Here is a 24,186-nt window from a genome sequence, read left to right on the forward strand (position 1 = left end):
AGTCGGATGGCACAGGTGGCTACTGGATGAGATTCGCTGTGAGTGTAGTCATGTATAGGTTATTTAGAGATTGTATAATGAACACACAGTGTTGCTGTGACCTACCACTTAAATGGGTACCCGGGGTACCTGCCACCCGGGTGTCCACATGTAACAATGTAAGAAGACAACATGTGCAGAAGAAATCACTTCTACTCGAGTTTACTAGAGGGATGTTAAAGACTCTCAAGGTTCACAATCTCTAGTAACCCCGAGATGTGGTTTCTCCGACTTATCAACGTAACATATCTTTTAAAATAATATTTAACGATCGACATCAATAGGCCACGTGCAAAACAACATTGATATGGGACAACCCCGCAAATGGCTGAACTGCGACTGGCAGACAATGTCTTGCCCTGCACGCACAATGCACGCGCTACCCGTGTCCTACACGTGCGCTGCTCGTCTTGTGAGGAACACACGTGTCATACTGACAAACAATCTCTTTTTTTTCACAGCGATCCTTCGTAGCCTAATGGATAATGTAAAACCGCCAAATAAGAGAGCGAGCAGATGCAGGTTCGAAGCCAGTTATGTCGCCACTATATATGAGACATTTCATTTTCAATAATGCGATATTTACGATTAGTGACAGCAAGGCAAAGCTGTGACAGTCATGAATGATATCCTAGGTTTACAAATGATCAGTGCAAAGTTACAGCAGAGGTCTACCTGATTCTGGAAGGAACCCAATTAACAACTCACACCCTGGGGATTTACAGTACACATCTCTGATTACACAGAGTGACCATATGATGCGATCTGAGATGACCCGTCATACGTGAGTTAAGTTGATAATTCTTGTATAATGATCATCACAATACTTGTCAAAAAAGAAATCCCGCCACTGAGAAGCATTGAAACCGCTCTGGTCTTCCTGTTACAACCTTTGTACTTTAAGAGCAGTTCGAGAATGGATGCCTTTTGCACTGTAGTGGTTTCTAAGATTTCCTCATATTGTCACGACAGTAGTTCTTATATCAAAGCTATGCTTTAGTAGCTCATTGTATCTACTAGTAGCCTTGAGTATCTGGTACAGCTTCTGGCAGTCACGGTATCCATTACGTCCTCTGGAGGCCTTTTAGAACCTAGGGCGTATGTATCCATCATGGACGCCAGCGCGCTCGTTGCTTGTACAACAAGTCAGGCTATATTACACTATAACGTTGAGAGCCTCTGTTAAATACGCATGCGTAAACTACAATGTAAGCACAGAAACACTCACGTTCGGTCAAGAGTCCTGTAGAATGATTGATTACTGGTATACAGACAACATAATAATGAAGAGCCAACAATTGTCCTTTTTTGTAAATGTTGAAGTTGAACGCCCCAAATGTTGGCATTAAAACAGCAGAGTCGAGTGAGGAAACGTACCTTTTGTAGGATATCTTGCTACACGCTGCACGAGTTTGTGATAAGAACACATTCACTGCTTATATACGGGTATGCCACGTGACCAGGGATTCATTCTTTTAGAATTTTTTTGTGGAAACTAGTTTAAACTAATGTTGACAATTGGTTGGGAGTTATATCAATATCCTGACTCTTACATTATTTTTATTGATAAGTATTATAGGTAATTCCCGGGTGACGTCAGCAAGGTAATACAGGTGGATCATCCAGTTTGGGGACGAACGAGACCTTTCGTTAGCTGTTATATCCGAATTCCAGACGCCTTTAGTTCAACACCCTGAATTTGGCCTGGTCCACAACCGTGCCTTCGGTCTTTTCTCACGAAGCTAAATAATTATGGTAATAATGAGAAATAATCATGACAATCAAGACATGGATTCAAATATGTAACCTCTTCCCGTGTAAACCTTCGGAAAGTCTGTGTGAATAATAACTGCATGTAAGGTGACATATGTAATAAATAAATTCAATATTTATAGCATGATAAATGTCACAATAGACTTTGTAACTTCAGTTCATGAACACATTATTTTAAAGAAAAGAATGCTTGAATGTCCTCGATCTGATATACATCTGCTTAACGTACGAGGGGATGTCAATAAGTTTTGAGCCTTGAGCATTTGTCATACCCAGGTGTCACAGCCTGTGGTACGACATTGAACCTTGGGGTGTAACTGATGTGATATATAAGTTTTGGTATCCTACTCTCAGAAGTTATTGAACAGCTCACATTGACGGAAAGAGCCCCCCTCACGGCAGTGAAAATAAAATAAAATTGAGTATAGATCAGTAATTAAGTTTTTAGTTCTTGAAGGAAACTCGGCGAAGAACATTGAAGAGAGGCGTTCAGCAGTTTATGGGAAGTCTTCCCCTTCATCTGCTACCATCAAACGATGGGTCAATGAATTTAACCATGGTAGAGAGTCTTGAAGATGACCCCCGTCCAGGTCGCCCAACAACAAGCACTAGTCTGGAAAACATTGACAGAGTGCATAAAATCGTCGAATCACACTCCACGAGTCAGAGGAGACCTCAGGCATTTCACACGGATCCATCGAGACAATTCTTCATGAACATCTCGTCATGTCTAAGGTGTGCACAAGATGGGTGCCAGGAATGCTTACAGATGAAATGAAGCAAAAAAGGGTCACCATAAGCAACTCCATGCTAACCAGATACAACAAGAATCCAGAAGATTTTCACTTTAGGCTAGTAACCTGTGATAAAACCTGGATCCACCACTATGATCCTGGGAGCAAACAAGAATCCATGGAATGGAAACGTGTCACTTCTCCCAGGACCATAGAGTTCAAAGCCTCCAGATCAGTGCAGAAGGTAATGGCGACAGTCTTCTGGGAGAGCAAAGGCGCCATCCACATAGATTACTTATCGAAAGGAAGAACAATGAATGGGAACTATTACGCTAGCTTGTTGAGGCAAGTGCGACAGTCAATCAACGAGGAGCGCCGGGGCAAGATCAGACGTGGTATTCTTCTACATCAAGACAATGCTCCAGTACACACCTCTCGCGTTGCAGCCGCTGCTGTCCAGGAATGCGGGTACGAAATCTTGCCGCATCCCCCCTACTCTCCAGACCTGCCACCAAGTGATTACCATTTGTTCCCAAATCTCAAGAAACACTTGCGTGGTCGTAGATTTCAGGATGATAATGAGCTTATTGCTTCTACTGAGGCTTGGTTTGAGGACCAAGATGGCGCCTTCTACAGAAATTGTGTCAGCGCCTGGCTGAAAAGATGGAACAAGTGTCTTAACTCACAAGGGGACTATGTTGAAAAATAAATGTGGTTCACACCAATATTTTGTGTTTTTCTATGCAAGGCTCAAAACTTATTTACATCCCCCGTATATGCAATATATGCAATAGACGATGTTTGGTGTAGTATTGGATTGTTTGCACTGCCCATGAGTACATGATGTGACATCTTGTCCAAAACATATCCCGATAGTTCGAGACATTGTATAAGACTTGTCAGCATTATAAACCGTAACCAATATAAAACTATGGAATTTGCACCCATACAGGCACCTGCATAATATACTGGACAAAAGCAGAAATTATGCATAATGATATGTCTACTCACTGATTCACTAATAAAATATCAACCATGCAAATACCAATATCCTTGACTTATTCTGTCCAGTATATATTTATGACAGTCGTGACCCTTGTGAAGGTGTAACCCGTTGGTGGATTCCATAATCTATAAATATGACCCAGGAAATGCCTTGACGGTGGAATATCTTTGTTACACTGGGCAGGCCCAGTCGCTTATACACATTAATCACGATCAACTCCAGAGGTCGAATTCACCACACAGATACGCTCCTTGTTTGTTGTCTTGGATCCGAGACATGGTTTCAGGTTTATCGATAACGAATTAAACAAGTATCAATAAATCTGTAAAATTAGAAGTTTTGTCGTCATATTGGTAAACCTTCCCGGAAACTACTCATTCGAACAGCCAGCGCCAGGCGCATTGTATGATTCTTTACAATCAGATACCTTTGTTTGTTGTTTAACGGTGAAATCAGTATTATTCCCGTTATAGGGCGGCGGTCTTGAAATAATCGAGTTCGGACTAGACTTCAACAGCATGAGCGTCGATCTACGCAACTGGGATACCATGACGTGCCAACCAAGTCAGCGAGCCTGATCACCCGATCTAGTTAAGTGTCCTCTTACGACAAGCTTGGGTTGTCGAAGACCAATTCCAACACGGATCTTCACGAGTCTTAAAGTAAGATGTATTGCTCAATAATGACCTCGAATATCAAGCACTGAATACTGCAGCGGCGTATGACTTCTTCACCTACTGGAACTAATCTAGGTAAGATGATGTTAAGGCTAGTGCAATGTCCTCGTTATTACTCTATGTTTATCTAGGTATAGAAGATGGTCTGTCAGGCGTAGACATGACGACCATTGAACATGTAATCTCAGAAGCCAACGCTCTTTCTAAATTCCGAATTTAACTGTGAATTAACAGAAAATGAGAAAGAATACCATGTTCTTTCAGCTTTATTCAACAGGAAAATGGACAATTTATTGTTTCCAGAAAAATCGGCAATTCCGAACTTCAAAACAGTAACTTCTATGCCCAGGAGCAATCAAGTTAATTCTAATGTTATTCACAAATACAGAAATGTCATTAAATTGGTAATGACGTCAACAACGAAAGCAAAACATGGAGATGCCAAACGTCTATCCTACAATATTAATGAGCTTGATTATCCGACGTCCGTGTTAAGTCAAAATAGCAGTGGAGCGTATCTAGATGGATCACTTAAATAGGTTATGACATCATGAGTTTGAACGGGTAACCATGGCAATGGTCCATAGCCTATCCATGATACATAGAATGTTATTCTGAATTGAAAGTATGATTGCTAATATTATCAAGAAGGTTCATTTTCTCGACAATTTCCAACAGTAATTTGGGATTGTTTCTGCCAATGGTTAAAATATAGCAAACAACGTTTGTTGCGGTTTTCCTTGACAGATCACATCCAATATCTGTCAGTTCAAATATGAGTAACCTGACATATGCATTATCGATCTGGTTATGTTGGACAGGGACACCGGGTTCTATATCACGTGACATCATCCTCAGCATCGGTAGCAGTGTCCGAAGTCCCTCTGGTTGATTCCTTGCATGAAATATGACGTTGTTTAAAAGTTCCATAACAATGGCTTGGTCTCTCTGATCTATCTTCTTCCATTGCTCCAGCAGGTGCTTTTGTTGCATTTCCACCACCTCTGTTCCCTGCCTGGAGGGAGTATAGCCTCCGTTTACGGCATCCCTCGTCATGTTGCTGTCTCCACCGTTCCCTAAGTGTCTATTGTCATGTGGAGTAGTGCACACCTTGACTCGACTCCAGAGCCGGATCGCTTGGTCATTCACTTGTATGCCACGTGCTGATGTTGAACTTCCGGTTCTACCGTTCCTATCTCTTCCATCAAAGGGCATTTCGGCATGGTCACTGGTGTCAATATGGTGTGTTGCCGTAGATTGAGTGACCCTTCCTTTTTAATGGATGGCGTCTCCACTATCTGAAGATGCACGAGGAATTACCTCGTTGTGGACGATAGATGTGGAATATACTGCATCTTCTTCTATGCGGCCTTCTGTATTTTCATGGTCAGCTTTTTCGTTACACCTGACAAGTGAAAGGCCGTTCGACTGCAATTGTAAATCAGGCTCACGAATCTCTAAACCAGGCAAACACTCTTTAAGCTGAAATGAAAATATATATAAAGCATTTATCAACGTTTACATATAAAACCGATATTAAAGACAAACACTGTAGGTAAGTTTGACAAAGTATACTATGATTTCAATATAAAAAAGGATGTTCCAAGTTGTTTCCGTTTTTTCCCACTATATAACAAACATCGATTTGACGGTCCTTGTACATGTACAGGAGGACGTCTCATAACGTTGAAATGTAAATGCCAGTACCCCCTTGTATTGTCATTCATTATTCACGTGACAAAATCTATTGGGTTTAATTAGTCTCATTAAGACAGGAACACACTTCAGGGCTACTTGCACAAAACGATCTTAGTGCTACAATGATTGTACCTCCCATTCTCCAATGAGAGAGACGCTAAGATAGTCGTAGCGCTAAGACGGCTTTGTGCAAGTGGGTCCTGGTCTCACTGAGGTCTCAGAGTACACGCACTGTAGACACAGTGTTGACTACATAAAATTGCTTTCTATGTTGTCGAGAGTAGAGTTTTACTAACTCGATCTGAGCATGCTTTTGAGGTTTCGCATTTCAAAATGTATTTATTATAAATATGCACATTTGTATGAGAACCTATTCAGTTTGAAAACGTAAAACACCCAGTATATGGATCTAGTCGAAAGTGAGACGTTGAATCACTCGTTATTGAGTGAAAGGTCTTTACTTACCTGAGATGTGTTTCTTCCTCGAAATAATATACCCATGGAACGATACAGAGCGGAGACCCAGGATGCTGAAACAAACATCACATGCCTTTGGTGATAGATGAAGAACTGGAAAATGTGTGCTAGAACTTTAATACAACCATACAAAAGATCACTAAATTATATCACGAAAGTTCAAGTTGCATCAATAGGAGGGATCTATTTGTTTAGCGTGCCTAAGACTTAATCGTGATTATTCAACATCTGATTTCAGTGTTCAGCGATTATATGGAACTCACGTTTTTGTTGTTTTTTATGTCAGATGGCCAATTCAAGGGAGAATGGACAACGTCCATTCTCACTTACTCTGCGTTGAGTTATGGACATTGTTGCCAGTCTGTGTTCCAACTGTCAATTGAGTGATCATCTCCGTCATGACTTCTTCTGGAAGATCACTGGGAATGTTGCAATACAAATTTTCAACATATGCCATATTTGGGATTTCAGTATCTGAAATTAAAAATAATGAAGGTTACTTATCTGAGATTGACATAGCTTCAATTTATTGAATAAAATTAGGGTATATAGTCATGTAGTGATGTAAGTATTTGTAACTATATGAGGCACCAGTACGTACATGTGTTATTCATCCCGCCATTGACAATTTGTGCTGTGTTGGCAGTTAACACTGCGTCTGCTGTGGCGCCTTCGATGCTGGTGTGCGGGATATCCGATTTTCGATCTAACTCTACAAAATGGAACATTGGGATATTACTAATAGGCTTTATGTTTTGTATCTGTTTCGAATAGTACTATTAAAGCAACAATTCAGTGTCTGTAAACATGAGCATTTAACTGTAACATTCATGCACGTTTTATATGACAGTGGAAACCCATTCTACTGTTACAACATTAGGTAGTAAGGGTGTCAGTATTAACCGTCTGTTAAGACAGTTAATATTGATATCCCAATATTAATCAAAACCACAAAACCTTTTCCAACATAATTTTAAATGCAGGTGAAAGAAATAGTTCTTTTATACCACACGTTTACGACATGGGACACTTACCATAATGACAATCATGATATTGTCTGATTCCTACCCAACTTCTTACACAGCAGATTCAAATGTATCTTAGTTACCCATGGCATCAATAGATCTTCATTTCTGCGGATACAGTAGCCTACGTCTAGACGAACAGGCTTATAACAAAGTGTATGGCGTCTTAATCACTAGGTATGATTAATTTCTATAGCATAATTCCTAGTATAGTGTAGCAGGAACATTCGTTATGACCGCAGTTTCCTGATTATACTGAAACGTGTGAAGACTTATGTACCTTTTGGGTCTTGTTTCTTCTTTCTTCGGTTCTGTGGCTGTTCTGGGACCAGTGCCACTCTCCCATTCTCCGGAACGTTAGGTATAGGGCTTTCTTTTCCTGCTTGCGATATTCTGCAACACCGAGCTCATGCTCATCATCAGCATGTTGAAGGCCACCGGGAGCTTTGGGTTTTCTGTTTGTGTGGAGGGTGAGGTAAAGGGGTCTCAAAAGAATACACAGACAGGGAAATATTGTCATTTATTAATGAGGGTTGAAAGAAAGTCGACATTGCCCTTTATGTATTTAGGAATAGAATATGAAATCCATTTAAAATAATAATAATAATAATAATAATAATAATTCCTCTTCTTCAGTTGCAGACCTTACCGAAAATCCTGTTTATATTTTGTTTACTTCTATTTATGAGGAAATTTGTGATTTACCTTTAGAGAAACGGAGGCCAATTAAACAACTTAACGTGTCTTTTCCCAAAAATGAAATTGATTTACTTAATGAAATTATCTCTTTAAAACTTCCTGTGGACTGTTCATTACATGAAGTAAATTGTTGTATCTATGCTGCCGCTCGAACCTTGGAGGAACTTCACACAGTTTCCGAAGAAAAGTCTTCTAATACTACTAACAATAAACCAAGAAAAAACCGGTTTCAAGTAAAATTAACAGAAACTAGAAAATATATTTCCTGGATAGAGCTGTGCCTGAAACTAAGATCATCAGGGAATCCCATGTCTAAACGACAAAAGGCAATTTGGAGATAATTAAAATTACAGTACAAAACAACAAAAGAAAAGGTACTTCTCCAAATTGTCGATTCCCTTAAGGCAAAAATAAAAATTTGGACTGAAAGAAAGAAAAAATGGGAAAAGAGAAACAAATTTATCAAACAAAATAAACTTTTCAAAAATAATGAAAAGCAATTCTATAGGCAACTTAAAACAAGTGGTGATGGTGAGCATGATAAACGGCCTCCCATGGCTGCCAATGAAAGGTTCTGGAAACAGTTGTGGTCTGTACCCGGCAACTGTAACCTGGAGGCACCATGGGTCAGTGATTATGACCATGCAATGCATGAGAAAGTAACTAGGTCGTTTGTCTGTTACATCTCACCAGATTGCCTGAAAAGTGTCATTAAAAAGTCCAAATCTAATACAGCTCCAGGGCCTGATGGCATTCGAAACCGGTATTGGAAACTGTTTCCCTGTGTCCAAGCACCACTCCTTCACTGTTTCAATTCTCTTGTGGATACAGGTGATGTTCCTCCATGGTTCTGCAAAGGTTGCACAATACTCCTTCCCAAAAAAGGAGACTTGACGGATCCCAAAAACTTCCGCCCTATCACATGTCTAAATACTCAATATAAATTATTCACAGGGTGTTTGTCAAACCTCGTGTCATGTTACTGCTCTTCCAATGAGATAATTTACAGAGAGCAGAAGGGGGCGAGAAAGGGATGTTGGGGGTGCAAGGATCAACTTCTTGTACAGAAAATGATTTTGGAAGAGGCTAAAACATACCACCGCAACCTCTCCATGTGCTGGATAGACTACAAAAAGGCATACGACTCTGTCCCTCACGAATGGATTCTGAAGTCTCTTCAGTGTATTGACCTCCCTGAGCGACTACTTGATTTACTCAAGTCTTTAATGAGTTGCTGGTCGACTCAACTTGAGATGTACTCGCAAGGAGAGGTGCAGACATCGCAATCTATTCCAATCAGAAGGGGAATATTTCAGGGGGACTCCTTCAGTCCATTGCTTTTTTTGTCTGTCTCTAAATCCTTTGAGTTTCCTGCTCAACGGGGAGGAAGGGTACCATCCCGGACCTCCTCAGCACAGATCCCCAACACCTCTCACTCATCTCCTCTATATGGATGACATCGAGCTCCTTGCCAAAGGAGAGACCAATTTGAAAGAACAGGTTCTCCTTGTCGAGTCCTTCTCTAATGATATTGGCATGACATTTGGACTCGACAAATGTAATACTCTTCATCTGAAACGTGGCAAGGTAACTAGTGATGGATCGGTCAAGTTACAAGGGGGAGGAGGTATTGAGCATCTTGTGGAAGATCAGGCCTACACCTATCTTGGAATGCAAGTTCGAGACAAGCTCCAGAATGCCCTGATTCAAGATAAACTTCGGGCCGAGTATAAATCTCGTTTAAAGAAAATCTGGAGTTCAGAGCTAAATGCTCGAAACAAAGTCAAAGCCACCAATACCTTTGCTGTGCCAGTCCTCTCCTATTCCTTTGGGGTAGTTGATTGGACAAAACAAGACATCCAGAATCTTGACCGCCTGACCAGAAGGATCATGTCTGATAACAGAGCACACCACCCTCGCTCCTCTCTTAATCGTTTATATATGCCAATCAATTTGGGAGGACGGGGTTTGATTAATGTGGAAGCTCTTCATGACAGAATTTTATTGTGTACTTTTGCACATATTTATTTGTCAGATGATCCTCTGGTGATGCACGTCAAGATTCATGATGAAAGCAAGGAATTCCACAGCTACTTTAAGCGTGCCAAGGTTGTTGGACACAATTTGAAATTTGACGTTGATTTTGTTGATGGCGATGTACTGCTGGACGGTACAGTGATGGGAGTAAACCAGGTGAAGTCTTTCACCAAGTCTGCCCAGAGTCGGTCCTTTATGGAGAAGCTTTCTGAGAAGCCATTGCATCGTGTGTATATGCAGTGTGTGGAACAGAACAGCAATCCAACCGACTCCTTCGCCTGGATGAAGTCGGCTGGTCTCAAATGTGAAACTGAGGGCTTCCTTTTTGCTGCTCAGGACCAGTCACTTCCCACTCGCAATCGCCAGAATGTGATTCTTAAAGAAAATATCAATATGAAATGTCGTCTTTGCAATCAATTTACAGAGACTGTCCAACACCTTGTTAGTGGATGCCCTTCCCTGGCACAAACAACATATCTTAAAAGACATGATGGCATGGCTCGCTGCTTTTATTATCGTCTCCGCCATGCCTGTGGCTTTGACTCCGAGGTCCATCCATGGTACGACGCTGAGCATGTCCAGGGCGTCCTGGAAAATGACAACTACAAACTTCTCTGGAATAGGCCAATATACAGCCTGAGACGAATTCCAGCCAACAAACCTGATCTTGTCCTTTTTGATAAAGCCAATGAAATTATTTATATCATTGAATTTTCTGTCCCTTTTGACAGCAATGTGATTGGCAAGATTCAGGAAAAGCATGATAAATATGCGGACCTCGCCTTTGAAATGTCTCGCTTGCATCCCAAGTACACTGTCGTCAGGCTCCCCATTGTTCTCGGTGCCCTTGGTTTGGTACCTCCTGATCTCTTGGCGCAGATCAGGAGAGTGCCCGGGTTCTCCACCGGGAACACAGCCCTTCTGACAATCTGGGTAATGCAGAAGGCTGCAGTGTTGGGGAGCCTTCATATTCTCCGAAAAGTTCTTGGTGGGTTCGACTAGGCAGTGTTTCCTGGGAGAAGTCACATTCGCTGTCTGGGCTGCGTGTAGAGGGGGCGAGGGCCCTGAGCTGATGATGAGCTTGACCAGCCTGACTGTGCCAGGATCACCCGAACCCTCTCTGCTGCATTTCAATTTTTAATCTGTAAAACATAATAATAATTAAAGACCTCCCTGAGCGACTACTGACCTCCCTGAGCGACTACTGACCTCCCTGAGCGACTACTGACCTCCCTGAGCGACTACTTTATTTACTCAAGTCTTTAATGAGTTGCTGGTCGACTCAACTTGAGATGTACCCGCAAGGAGAGGTGCAGACATCGGAATCTATTCCAATCAGAAGGGGAATATTTCAGGGGGACTCCTTCAGTCCATTGCTTTTTTTGTCTGTCTCTAAATCCTTTGAGTTTCCTGCTCAACGGGGAGGAAGGGTACCATCCCGGACCTCCTCAGCACAGATCCCCAACACCTCTCACTCATCTCCTCTATATGGATGACATCGAGCTCCTTGCCAAAGGAGAGACCAATTTGAAAGAACAGGTTCTCCTTGTCGAGTCCTTCTCTAATGATATTGGCATGACATTTGGACTCGACAAATGTAATACTCTTCATCTGAAACGTGGCAAGGTAACTAGTGATGGATCGGTCAAGTTACAAGGGGGAGGAGTTATTGAGCATCTTGTGGAAGATCAGGCCTACACCTATCTTGGAATGCAAGTTCGAGACAAGCTCCAGAATGCCCTGATTCAAGATAAACTTCGGGCCGAGTATAAATCTCGTTTAAAGAAAATCTGGAGTTCAGAGCTAAATGCTCGAAACAAAGTCAAAGCCACCAATACCTTTGCTGTGCCAGTCCTCTCCTACTCCTTTGGAGTAGTTGATTGGACAAAACAAGACATCCAGAGTCTTGACCGCCTGACCAGAAGGATCATGTCTGATAACAGAGCACACCACCCTCGTTCCTCTCTTAATCGTTTATATATGCCAATCAATTCGGGAGGTCGGGGTTTGATTAATGTGGAAGCTCTTCATGACAGAATTTTATTGTGTACTTTTGCACATATTTATTTGTCAGATGATTCTCTGGTGATGCACGTCAAGATTCATGATGAAAGCAAGGAATTCCACAGCTACTTTAAGCGTGCCAAGGTTGTTGGACACAATTTGAAATTTGACGTTGATTTTGTTGATGGCGATGTACTGCTGGACGGTACAGTGATGGGAGTAAACCAGGTGAAGTCTTTCACCAAGTCTGCCCAGAGTCGGTCCTTTGTGGAGAAGCTGTCTGAGAAGCCATTGCATCGTGTGTATATGCAGTGTGTGGAACAGAACAGCAATCCAAGCGACTCCTTCGCCTGGATGAAGTCGGCTGGTCTCAAATGTGAAACTGAGGGCTTCCTTTTTGCTGCTCAGGACCAGTCACTTCCCACTCGCAATCGCCAGAATGTGATTCTTAAAGAAAATATCAATATGAAATGTCGTCTTTGCAATCACTTTACAGAGACTGTCCAACACCTTGTCAGTGGATGCCCTTCCTTGGCACAAACAACATATCTTAAAAGACATGATGGCATGGCTCGCTGCTTTTATAATCGTCTCCGCTATGCCTGTGGCTTTGACTCTGAGGTCCATCCATGGTACGACCCTGAACATGTCCAGGGCGTCCTGGAAAATGATGCTTTCAAACTTCTCTGGAATAGGCCAATATACAGCCTGAGACGAATTCCAGCCAACAAACCTGATCTTGTCCTTTTTGATAAAGCCAATGAAATTATTTATATCATAGAATTTTCTGTCCCTTTTGACAGCAATGTGATTGGCAAGATTCAGGAAAAGCATGATAAATATGCGGACTTCGCCTTTGAAATGTCTCGATTGCATTCCAAGTACACTGTCGTCAGGCTCCCCATTGTTCTCGGTGCCCTTGGTTTGGTACCTCCTGATCTCTTGGCGCAGATCAGGAGAGTGCCCGGGTTCTCCACCGGGAGCACAGCCCTTCTGACAATCTGGGTAATGCAGAAGGCTGCAGTGTTGGGGAGCCTCCATATTCTCCGGAAAGTTCTTGGTGGGTTCGACTAGGCAGTGTTTCCTGGGAGAAGTCCCATTCGCTGTCTGGGCTGCGTGTAGAGGGGGCGAGGGCCCTGAGCTGATGATGAGCTTGACCAGCCTGACTGTGCCAGGATCACCCGAACCCTCTCTGCTGCATTTTCATTCTAATCTGTAAATAATAATAAAAATTAAATAAATACATAAATAAAAAAGTAGAAAAGTAATTTGCATTTCAAGTATGGAACTAATGATCCATAATACCATACAATGCAAACCCTCTCCCTCTGTCTCAGACATGTTGGGCATTCGCTCCTATTATGGCTACACAACAATAGGCATTCATGTCTTCATGACAATAAAATGTCAGGTAACCTAAAGTTGGAAGAGTTCGGGGAATTTACTAATACTGTTTTGTCCTTCATCCCTAACATGCACATTGCATTGTCGTTGATCAGTTAAGCACATGTGGTGGCGCTCTGCTGTTGACACATCGAAAGGTTATTCCTATAAAATGTGTAACCATTCACTATTTATTAATGCAGACTCTGGATAACTAAATTTAGAACTTGAGACCAACGTTGTTCAATGGTTCAACATGCATCAATATGCTGTATGGTCTCTACGAGGGTATGTGACTTTTGAGGATAAACTTTCTGATCTGTTCTCTATAACTGAAACGCAGAGTGGAGACATCAAAGTATAATGATGATTACTTGTACCTTTAGTCACAGTTGGGGTATTATTGTAACTTGGTTAGAATGTGGAGGGATTATGTTAACTGGGTTAGAATGTGGAGGGATTATGTTAACTGGGTTAGAATGTGGAGGGATTATGTTAACTGGGTTAGAATGTGGAGGGATTATGTTAACTGGGTTAGAATGTGGAGGAATTATGTTAACTGGGTTAGAATGGGGGCAGATTATGTGAACTGGGTTAGAATATGGAGGGATTATGTTAACTGGGTTAGAATATGGAGGGATTATGTTAACTGGGTTAGAATGGGAAGGGACTGTGTTTCTATTTAAATTGAACGATATGAGATATAAACAGCTCCAACAGAGTACGTGTCCTTCATTCATCCTTATCAGCTCAAACACAGTATGCGGGATATGTCCACCTTGATTAGTTCAATCACAGTATTGTCATGTATCCACTGTAACCAGGTCAAACATTGTAAAGCAGTGTAACTGCCCTGTCTATTTCAAACATGATAATGTCATGTAGCCACCCTGACCAAAACAAAACAAAACAAATAATATCACGAATCCATCATGATCAATTCAGACATTGTAATGCTGTGTAACTGCCCTGACTAGTTCAAATACAGTATTGTCATGTATCCACCCTGACCAAAACAAACAAAATAATACCATGAATCCAACCTGACCAATTCAAACATTGTAATGCAGTGCAAGTGCCCTGACTATTTCAAACATGATAATGTCATGTAGCCACTCTGACCAACACAAACAAAATAATATCATGAATCCATCATGACCAATTCAAACATTGTAATGCCGTGTAACCGCCTTGACTAGTTCAAACACAGTGTTGCCATGTAGCCACTCTGACCAAAAGAAACAAAATAATATCACGAATCCACAATGACTAGTTCAAACACTGTAATTCTGTGTAACTGCCCTGACTAGTTCAAACACAGCAATGCCATGTAGCCACCCTGACCAAAACAAAAAAAATAATATCACGAATCCATCATGATCAGTTCAGACATTGTAGTGCTGTGTAACTGCCCTGACTAGTTCAAACACAGCAATGCCATGTAGCCACCCTGACCAAAACAAAAAAATAATATCACGAATCCATCATGATCAATTCAGACATTGTAGTGCTGTGTAACTGCCCTGACTAGTTCAAACATGATAATGCCATGTAGCCACCCTGACCAACACAAACAAAATAATAACATGAATTCACCCTGACCAATTCAAACATATGAATGCCGTGTAACCGCCTTGACTACTTCAAACACAGTGTTGCCATGCATCTACCCTGACCACATTCAAAAATAGTAATGTCATGGATCCACCATGACCAATTCAAACATATGAATGCCATGTATCTACCCTGACTACTTCAAACACAGAGTATGTCTCGTGTCAGCACTGACCATGTCAAACATAGTCTACGTCATGCATCCACCCTGACCAGTTCGAACACAGTAATGTCATGTATCCACCCAGAGCAGTTCAAAGATTGTAACGCAGTGTAACTGCCCTGGCCATTTCAAACATAATAATGTCATGTAGCCACCCTGACCAACACAAACAATGTAATAACATGAATCCATCCTCACCAGTTCAAACATTGTAATGCAGTGTAACTGCCCTGGCTATTTCAAACATGATAATGTCATGTAGCCACCCTGACCAACACAAACAAAATAATAACATAAATCCAACCTGACCAATTCAAACATTGTAATGCTGTGTAACTGCCCTGTCTATTTCAAACATGATAATGTCATGTAGCCACCCTGACCAACACAAACAAAATAATAACATAAATCCACCATGACCAGTTCAAACATTGTAATGCTGTGTAAATGCCCTGTCTATTTCAAACATGATAATTTCATGTAGCCACCCTGACCAACACAAACAAAATAATATCATGAATCCAACCTGACCAATTCAAACATTGTAATGCAGTGTAACTGCCCTGGCTATTTCAAACATGATAATGTCCTGTAGCCACCCTGACCAACACAAACAAAATAATATCATGAATCCAACCTGACCAATTCAAACATTGTAATGCAGTGTAACTGCCCTGGCTATTTCAAACATGATAATGTCCTGTAGCCACCCTGACCAACACAAACAAAATAATATCATGAATCCAACCTGACCAATTCAAACATTGTAATGCAGTGTAACTGCCCTGTCTATTTCAAACATGATAATGTCATGTAGCCACCCTGACCAATACAAACAAAATAATATCACGAATTCATCCTCACCAGTTCAAACATTGTAATGCAGTGTAACTGCCCTGTCTATTTCAAACATGATAATGTCATGTAGCCACCCTGACCAACACAAACAAAATAATATCATGAATCCATCCTGACCAATTCAAACATTGTAATGCTGTGTAACTGCCTTGTTAATCGTTTAATGTAGAAAAGAAAAGAAATGGAAACAATTTGCTAAGTGGAGTATAACTATATCAATAATCTCCCAGTAAATACCTAATGTGTCGCCACTGGGTAGCGAAACCCCGAGGCTAATTAGCTGAAATGCTGACTAATTCTTGATTACAAAGACTCCAAACGTATTGTCCGAAGATGTTATGGTACGCTCTACCATTGAAACAGGAAATAATTTTGTATGAAGATGGGGTAGAAATATGAATTCACCCTGTATGGCTACACCTAGGATATGTTGTGCCTGCTTACCTCTCAGTTGAATTCATCGACTGAGAGATTTTTATCGTAATCGTTGATGGGCAGGCCCGCGGTCTAAAAATAGATTTACCTATGAAACGTAGTGTGTCGTGATTACACATGGTTGACCTTTTCTCACTTCCGTCTTCTACGAAAATATAATATTACAATTGATATTATCGTAGCCAGATGATATTACTTTCTGTCAAAATAAAGGAAAATGCTTTCGCGTAATAACATGCCTGCTTTTTCCGAATAACATTATTTCACGATAACAGTGATGTAGGTGAATGACAGATATATCCCTTAACACTGCATCAGATTTATTTTTAACAGAACGTTGAAAGAGACGTCTCATTTCCCCGAGAAGACGTAGAAACAGGGAGAAATTGTATCAATAGTAACTACAAGTAAAATGTCATAGTTAACAATAAAGACAAAATAATGAACATCACGATAGATAGTGTGGCTTCTGTTCATGAACACATTCCATTGATGAAAAGAATGCCTGAAAGGCCGATGCATTATTGATCTGAGATACATATGCGTAATGCATATGCAATAAACGATGCTTACTATGTAAATTTGATTGTTTACATTGATCCATTTGTACATGGTGTGACATTGTGCCAAAAACGAAATTCCCACAGTAGGATATGAGTCATACTCAATATGAGACTGAAATATGCACCCATGCAGTTTCGCCCTTTACATGCATAATATATATTTGTGACAGTCGTAACCCCAGTGATGCTCACAGGTGTAACCCGTTGGCGCATTCTATAAATATCACCTGGGGAAACCCCTTGAGGGCGGTTAACCTCTGCTACACTGGGCAGGCCCATGTGAAGCTCACAGGTGTAACCGGTTGGCGCATTCTATAAATATCACCTGGGGAAACCCCTTGAGGGCGGTTATTCTCTGCTATACTGGGCAGGCCCATGTGAAGCTCACAGGTGTAACCGGTTGGCGCATTCTATAAATATCATCTGGGGAAAACCCTTGAGGACGGTTATTCTCTGTTACACTGGGCAACCCCACACAACGAACCCCAAAGGTCGAATTCGCCTAGCAGATACGTGCCTTCTCTGTTATGTTGGATTCGAGATCTTATCAAGGTTTATTTGCAACGTATCCAGCACGCACCTATAAATCCGTAGAATTAGAAGGTAACCATTGAACATATAATCTCTGAAGCCAACACTCTAAATGCCGATTTAAACTGAGAATTAAAAGAAAATGAGGATGGAAAGAATAGCATGTCCGTTCAGCTTTATTCAACAGGAAACTGTACAATTTATTGTTTCCAGAAAAATCGGTAATTTCGAACTTCAAAACAGTACTTCTATGCCCAGGAGCAATCAAGTTAATTCTAATGTTATTTACAAATACAGAAATGTCATTGGTAATTAGTAATGACGTCAACAACGAAAGCAAAATGAAAAAAGAGCATTCAAATCCTCATTTTCACTTAATTCATCGTTTAATTCAATATTCAAAGGCAGTGTAGAGATTATAAGTGCAATGTTCCTTTTGGTAATATATCATTACGTCTGGTCGTGACGGTTACACCTATGCTTCGATACGTTAAGTGCAATAACGTTTGGATAATAATTAATAATAACCCGAGACAATGAAATTGTCTGAAGATTTTATTAAGCTTTCTAAAACATTACGTTTTTGAGCCACATGTAAACATAGTTACCAAAGGGTAGTAATGAAAACAATTCGTCTATTATGTACAGTTAGTAAAGTAGTATAGCTGACTATAAATACATGGGAATTATCTATCTGGTATACGATGATTCCTAATATTATCAAGATGGTCCATTTTCTTCATAATTTCCAACAGTAATTTGGGATTGTTTCTGCCAATGGTTAAAATATAGCAAACAACGTTTGTTGCGGTTTTCCTTGACAGATCACATCCAATATCTGTCAGTTCAAATATGAGTAACCTGACATATGAATCATCGATCTCGTTATGATGGACAGGGACACCGGGTTCTATATCACGTGACATCATCCTCAGCATCGGTAGTAGTGTTCGAAGTCCCTCTGGTTGATTCCTTGCATGAAATATGACGTTGTTTAAAAGTTCCTTAACAATGGCTTGGTCTCTCTGAGCCATCTTTTTCCACTGCTCTAGCAGGTGCTTATGTTGCATTTCCACTATCTCTGTTCCCTGTCTGGAGGGAGTATAGACTCCGTTTACGACGTCCCTTGTCATGTTGCTGTATCCACCGTTCTCTAAGTGTCGATTCTGATGTGGAGTAGTGCTCTCCTTGACTCGATTCCCGAGTCGGATCTCTTGGTTGTCTCCTTGTATGCCACATGCTGATGTGGAACCTCCATTTCCATCATTCCCATCTCTTCCACCAGTGTCAAAGGGCATGTCGGCATGGTCCATGTTGTCAATATGGATACTTTGCCCCTGGTGTGTTGCCGTAGACTGACTGACCTTTACTTTGTGATGGATGGTGTCACCAGTATCTGAAGTAGCACGAGGAATTGCCTCGTGAACGATAGACGTGGAACATACAGCATCTTCTTCTGAAACCATGACCCAGTCTGCTTCTATACAGTCTTCTGTATTTTCATGCTCAGTTTCGTCATTGCCAAGTGAAAGGCCGTTCGACTGCAATTGTATATCAGGCTCACGAATCTCTAAACCAGGCAAACACTCTTTAAGCTGAAATGAAATTATATATAGCATTTATCAACGTTTCCATACAAAACCGATATTAAAGACAGACACTGTAGTTAACTTTGACAAAGTATACCATGATTCCAATATAAAAAGGATGTTCCAAGTTGTTTCCGTTTTTTCCCACTATATAAGAAACATCGATTTGACGGTCCATGTACATGTGCTGAGGACATCTCATAACGTTAAAATGCAAATGCCAGTACCCCCTTGTATTGTCATTCATTATTCACGTGACAAAATCTATTGAGTTAAAATAGTCTCATTAAGTCAGGAACTCACTTCAGGGCCACTTGCACAAAACGATCTTAGTGCTACAATGATTGCAACTCCCATTCTCCAATGAGAGAAACGCTAAGACAGTCGTAGAGCTAAGACAGCTTTGTGCAAGTGGGCCCTGGTCTCACTTAGGTCTCAGAGTACACGCACTGTAGACACAATGTTGACTACATAAAATTGCTTTCTATGTTGTCGAGAGTGGAGTTTTATTAACTCGATCTGAACATTTCAATATGTGTTTTTTATAAATATGGCACATTTGTATGAGAAGTTATTCAGTTTGAAAACACCCAATATATGGATCTAGTCGAAGCTGAGACGTTGAATCACTCGTTATTGAGTGAAAGGTCTTTACTTACCTGAGATGTGTTTCCTCCTCGAAATAATATACCCATGAAACGATAGAGGGCGGAGACCCAGGGTTCTGAAACAAACATCACATGCCTTTGGTGATAGATGAAGTATTAGAAAATGTGTTCTAGAACTTTAATACAACTCTACGAGATATCACTAAATTACAACACGAAAGTGCAAATTGCTCTGTAGGAGCTCCTAACACTAGGAGCATGGCAATCGTTCCCTTCAGTGTTCATAAGACTTAATCGTTATCATTTAGCGTCTGGTTTTAGTGTTCAGCGATTATATGGAACTCACATTCTGGTTGCCCTTAATGTTAGATGCCTTTATGAGCCAATTCATCCTCCTGGTCCCGATACCCCGATAAAAGGAAACACCAGTCAACGTACTGGACGATCTGCTGTGTTGCACTTACGTTTGATATTATTAGGAGGTTCGCCGTCGTTCCCAGACGCTGAAGAATCTCCTGTAGAACCTTCTGCAGGAGCGTCTGAGGCATCTCCTGTAGCAGTTTCTGTAACAGCTATTAAAGTTGCCTCTGTAGCCGTTTCTGCAGCAACGACTTTCGCAACATCTGTAACGCTCTGTTGCCCGTGTTGCGGGGAGTGATCTTCGACCATTACTTGTTTATCACTTTCACTGTCAAGCCGAACTCGTGATTTCCTTTCACTCATAGTTATGTCTGTAACACAGAACCTAGTTTTACTTGGCAACAAGACATTATTATTATTGACTGTAGCAATAAGAAAAAACCCATTGGGCATGACTGCACACCAACCTCTTAGAATGACAACAGAGAATGGACAACATCTATTGTCACTTACCCTGCGGTTTATGGACATTGTCAATCTGTGTTCCAATTCCCAACTGACTGATCATCGCCGTGATGACTTCCTCTTGACGACCAAGGGGGTAAAAATAATTATCTGAAATTGAAAATAATGAAGGTTACATATCTGTAATTAACACCAGGTCAGTGAATGAAATTATATTTGGGTACAAATAGAAAAAAGTGACGAGAGAGAAACAGGTTTCTGCTTCAGTTTAGTACGTGTTAATGAGGTGTAGATTCAGTCATACTCGACCTTACAGACAGTCATTCTTATGGTAGACAAATGGATGATCGGGACGCGACCAAGTTAAAATAATTTTATTAGATGGCAATGAAAAATTGATACGCGCACAAATAAAAGTGACGCGCCGATGCCAAGGGAACCAGTACATACATGTGTTACCCATCCCGCCATGGACACAGTTGGCTGTGTTGGCAGCTGACACCGCGTCTGCGCTGACGCCATGGATGCCTGTTTCCGGGACTCCCCATTTCCGACCTATGTCTACAAAATCGGACAACAGACATTACGATTAGGCTTGATGTTATGCATCGGTTTCGAACTATACCATTAAAACAACATATCTCTACGATAAATTCAAAGGTGTATTAACGTGTTCGTTTAACTCTCACATCCATAAACAGATCTATTTTAAAATAGAAGCACATTCCTCGGTTGTATCAGTACTAACAGATATTACGATTAGGCCTGATTTTATGCATCGGTTTCGGAACGACAGAGGATGGAGACCAAGAATGCTGAAACAAACATGCCTGTGTGTTAGAACTTCAGTATACAACCATACAAAACATCACTAAATTATATTACGAAAGTTCAAGTTGCATCAAGAGGAGGAATCTTTTTGTTTAGCGTGCCTAAGACTTAATCGTGATTATTCAACGTCTGATTTTTGTGTTCAGCGATTATATGGAACTCACGTTTTTGTTGTTTTTTTATGTCAGATGGCTTAAAGGTTTATGAGCCAATTCAAGGGAGAATGGACAACAAAGCAGATTCAAATGTATCTTAGTTGCCCATGTCTATGGTGTCTTAGTCACTAGGTATGGTAAATTTCTATAGCATAATTCCTAGTATAGTTTAGCAGGAACATTCGTTATGACTGCGGTTTCCTGATTATGCTGAAACGTGTGAAGACTCATGTACCTTTTGGGTCTTGTGTCTTCTTTCTTCGGTTCTGTGGCTGTTCTGGGACCAGTGCCACTCTCCCATTCTCCGGAACGTTAGGTATAGGGCTTTCTTTTCCTGCTTGCGATATTCTGCAACACCGAGCTCATGCTCATCATCAGCATGTTGAAGGCCACCGGGAGCTTTGGGTTTTCTGTTTGTGTGGAGGGTGAGGTAAAGGGGTCTCAAAAGAATACACAGACAGGGAAATATTTAATGTCATTTATTAACGAGGGCTGGACGAAAGTCGACATAGTCCTTTATGTATTTAGGAATAGAATATGAAATCCATTTTAAAAAAAAGAAGAAGAAGATAAGTAATTTGCATTTCAACAGTATGGTACTAATGATCCATAATATCATACAATGCAAACCCTCTCCCTCCCTCTCTGACATGTTGGGTATTCGCTCCTATTATGGCTACACAACAATAGGCATTCATGTCTTCATGACAATAAAATGTCAGGTAACCTAAAGTTGGAAGAGTTCGGGGAATTTACTAATACTGTTTTGTCCTTCATCCCTAACATACACAATGCATTGTCGTTGTTCAGTTAAGCACATATGGTGGCGCTCTGCTGTTGACACATCGAAAGGTTATTCCTATAAAATGTGTAATCATTCACTATTTATTAATGCAGGCGCTGGATAACTAAATTTAGAACTTGAGACCAACGTTGTTCAATGGTTCAACATGCATCAATATGCTGTATGGTCTCTACGAGGGTATGTGACTTTTGAGGATAAACTTTCTGATCTGTTCTCTATAACTGAAACGCAGAGTGGAGACATCAAAGTATAATTATGGTTACCTGTACCTTTAGTCACAGTTGGGGTATTATGTTAACTTGGTTAGAATGTGGAGGGATTATGTTAACTGGGTTAGAATGTGGAGGGAACATGTTAACCGGGTTAGAATATGAAGGGATTATGTTAACTGGGTTAGAATGTGGAGGGATTATGTTAACTGGGTTAGAATGTGGAGGGATTATGTTAACTGGGTTAGAATGTGAAGGGATTATGTTAACTGGGTTAGAATGCGGAGGGATTATGTTCACTGGGTTAGAATGTGGAGTTATTATGTTAACTGGGTTAGAATATGGAGAGAGTATGTTAACTGGAATAAAATGGGGAGGGACTGTGTTTAATGTTCTATTTAAATTGAACTATATGAGATATAAACAGCCCATACAGCCCAGTACGTGTCATGTATTCATCCTTATCAGGTCAAAACACAGTATGCGTCATATGTCCACCCGGATTAGTTCAATCACTGTATTGGCATGTATCCACCCTAACCAGGTCAAACATTGTTAATAATGCAGTGTAACTGCCCTGGCTATTTCAAACATGATAATGTCTTGTAGCCACTCTGACCAACACAAACAAAATAATATCATGAATCCACCCTGACCAGTTCAAACATTGTAATGCAGTGTAACTGCCCTGTCTATTTCAAACATGATAATGTCTTGTAGCCACCCTAAGCAACACAAACAAAATAATATCATGAATCCACCCTGGCCAGGTCAAACATTGTAATGCAGTGTATCCGCCTTCTTGGTCTTTTAATATGTAAAAGAAAAGAAATGGAATCAATTTGCCAAGTGCAGTATTACTATATCAATAATCTCCCAGTAAATACCTAATGTGTCGCCACTGGGTAGCGAAACCCCGAGGCTAATTAGCTTAAATGGTGATTAATTTCGTGATTACAAAGACCACAAACGTATTGTCCGAAGATGTTATGTTCTACCACTGAGACAGGAAATAATGTTGTATGAAGATGGGGTAGAAATATGAATTCACCCTGCATGGCTACACCTAGTATATGGTAGCCTGCTTACCTCTCAGTTGAATTCATCGAATGAGAGATTTTTATGGTAATCGTTGGTGGGCTGGTCCGAGGTCTAAAAATAGATTTACCTTTGAAACGTAGTGTGTCGTGATTACACATAGTTTTCTCACTTCCGTATTCTATGAAAATATAATATTACAGTTGATAATATCGTAGCCAGATGATATTACTTTCTGTCAAAATAAAGGAAAATGCTTTCGCGTAATGACATGCCTGCTTTTCCGAATAGCATTATTTCACGATAACAGCGATGTAGGTGAATGATAGATATATCCCTTAACACTGCATCAGATTTATTTTTAACAGAATGTTGAAAGAGACGTCTCATTTCCCCGAGAAGACTTAGAA

At 40.7% G+C, this 24,186-nt stretch overlaps 2 protein-coding genes across 2 annotated transcripts; both read right to left on the reverse strand.

Annotated features, from left to right (window-relative positions):
• Positions 1-4,482: 4,482 nt before the first annotated feature.
• On the reverse strand, positions 4,483-23,844 carry LOC137297652 (uncharacterized). The gene is made up of 7 exons (XM_067829554.1): positions 23,828-23,844; positions 21,960-22,072; positions 21,189-21,299; positions 20,787-20,888; positions 20,378-20,644; positions 6,393-6,457; positions 4,483-5,711 (listed from the first exon to the last, which is right to left on the reverse strand). The coding sequence occupies exons 1-7, from the start codon at positions 23,842-23,844 to the stop codon at positions 5,505-5,507; spliced, it is 882 nt and encodes a 293-aa protein (XP_067685655.1). The 3' UTR covers positions 4,483-5,504.
• LOC137297651 (uncharacterized) lies at positions 18,259-20,023 on the reverse strand. The gene is made up of 2 exons (XM_067829553.1): positions 19,965-20,023; positions 18,259-19,311 (listed from the first exon to the last, which is right to left on the reverse strand). Exons 1-2 carry the CDS (start codon positions 19,998-20,000, stop codon positions 18,403-18,405), a joined length of 945 nt encoding a protein of 314 aa, XP_067685654.1. The 5' UTR covers positions 20,001-20,023; the 3' UTR covers positions 18,259-18,402.
• Positions 23,845-24,186: the final 342 nt, after the last annotated feature.

Source organism: Haliotis asinina, chromosome 10, assembly GCF_037392515.1.
Source record: "Haliotis asinina isolate JCU_RB_2024 chromosome 10, JCU_Hal_asi_v2, whole genome shotgun sequence".
NCBI classification, from domain to species: Eukaryota; Metazoa; Mollusca; class Gastropoda; order Lepetellida; family Haliotidae; genus Haliotis; species Haliotis asinina.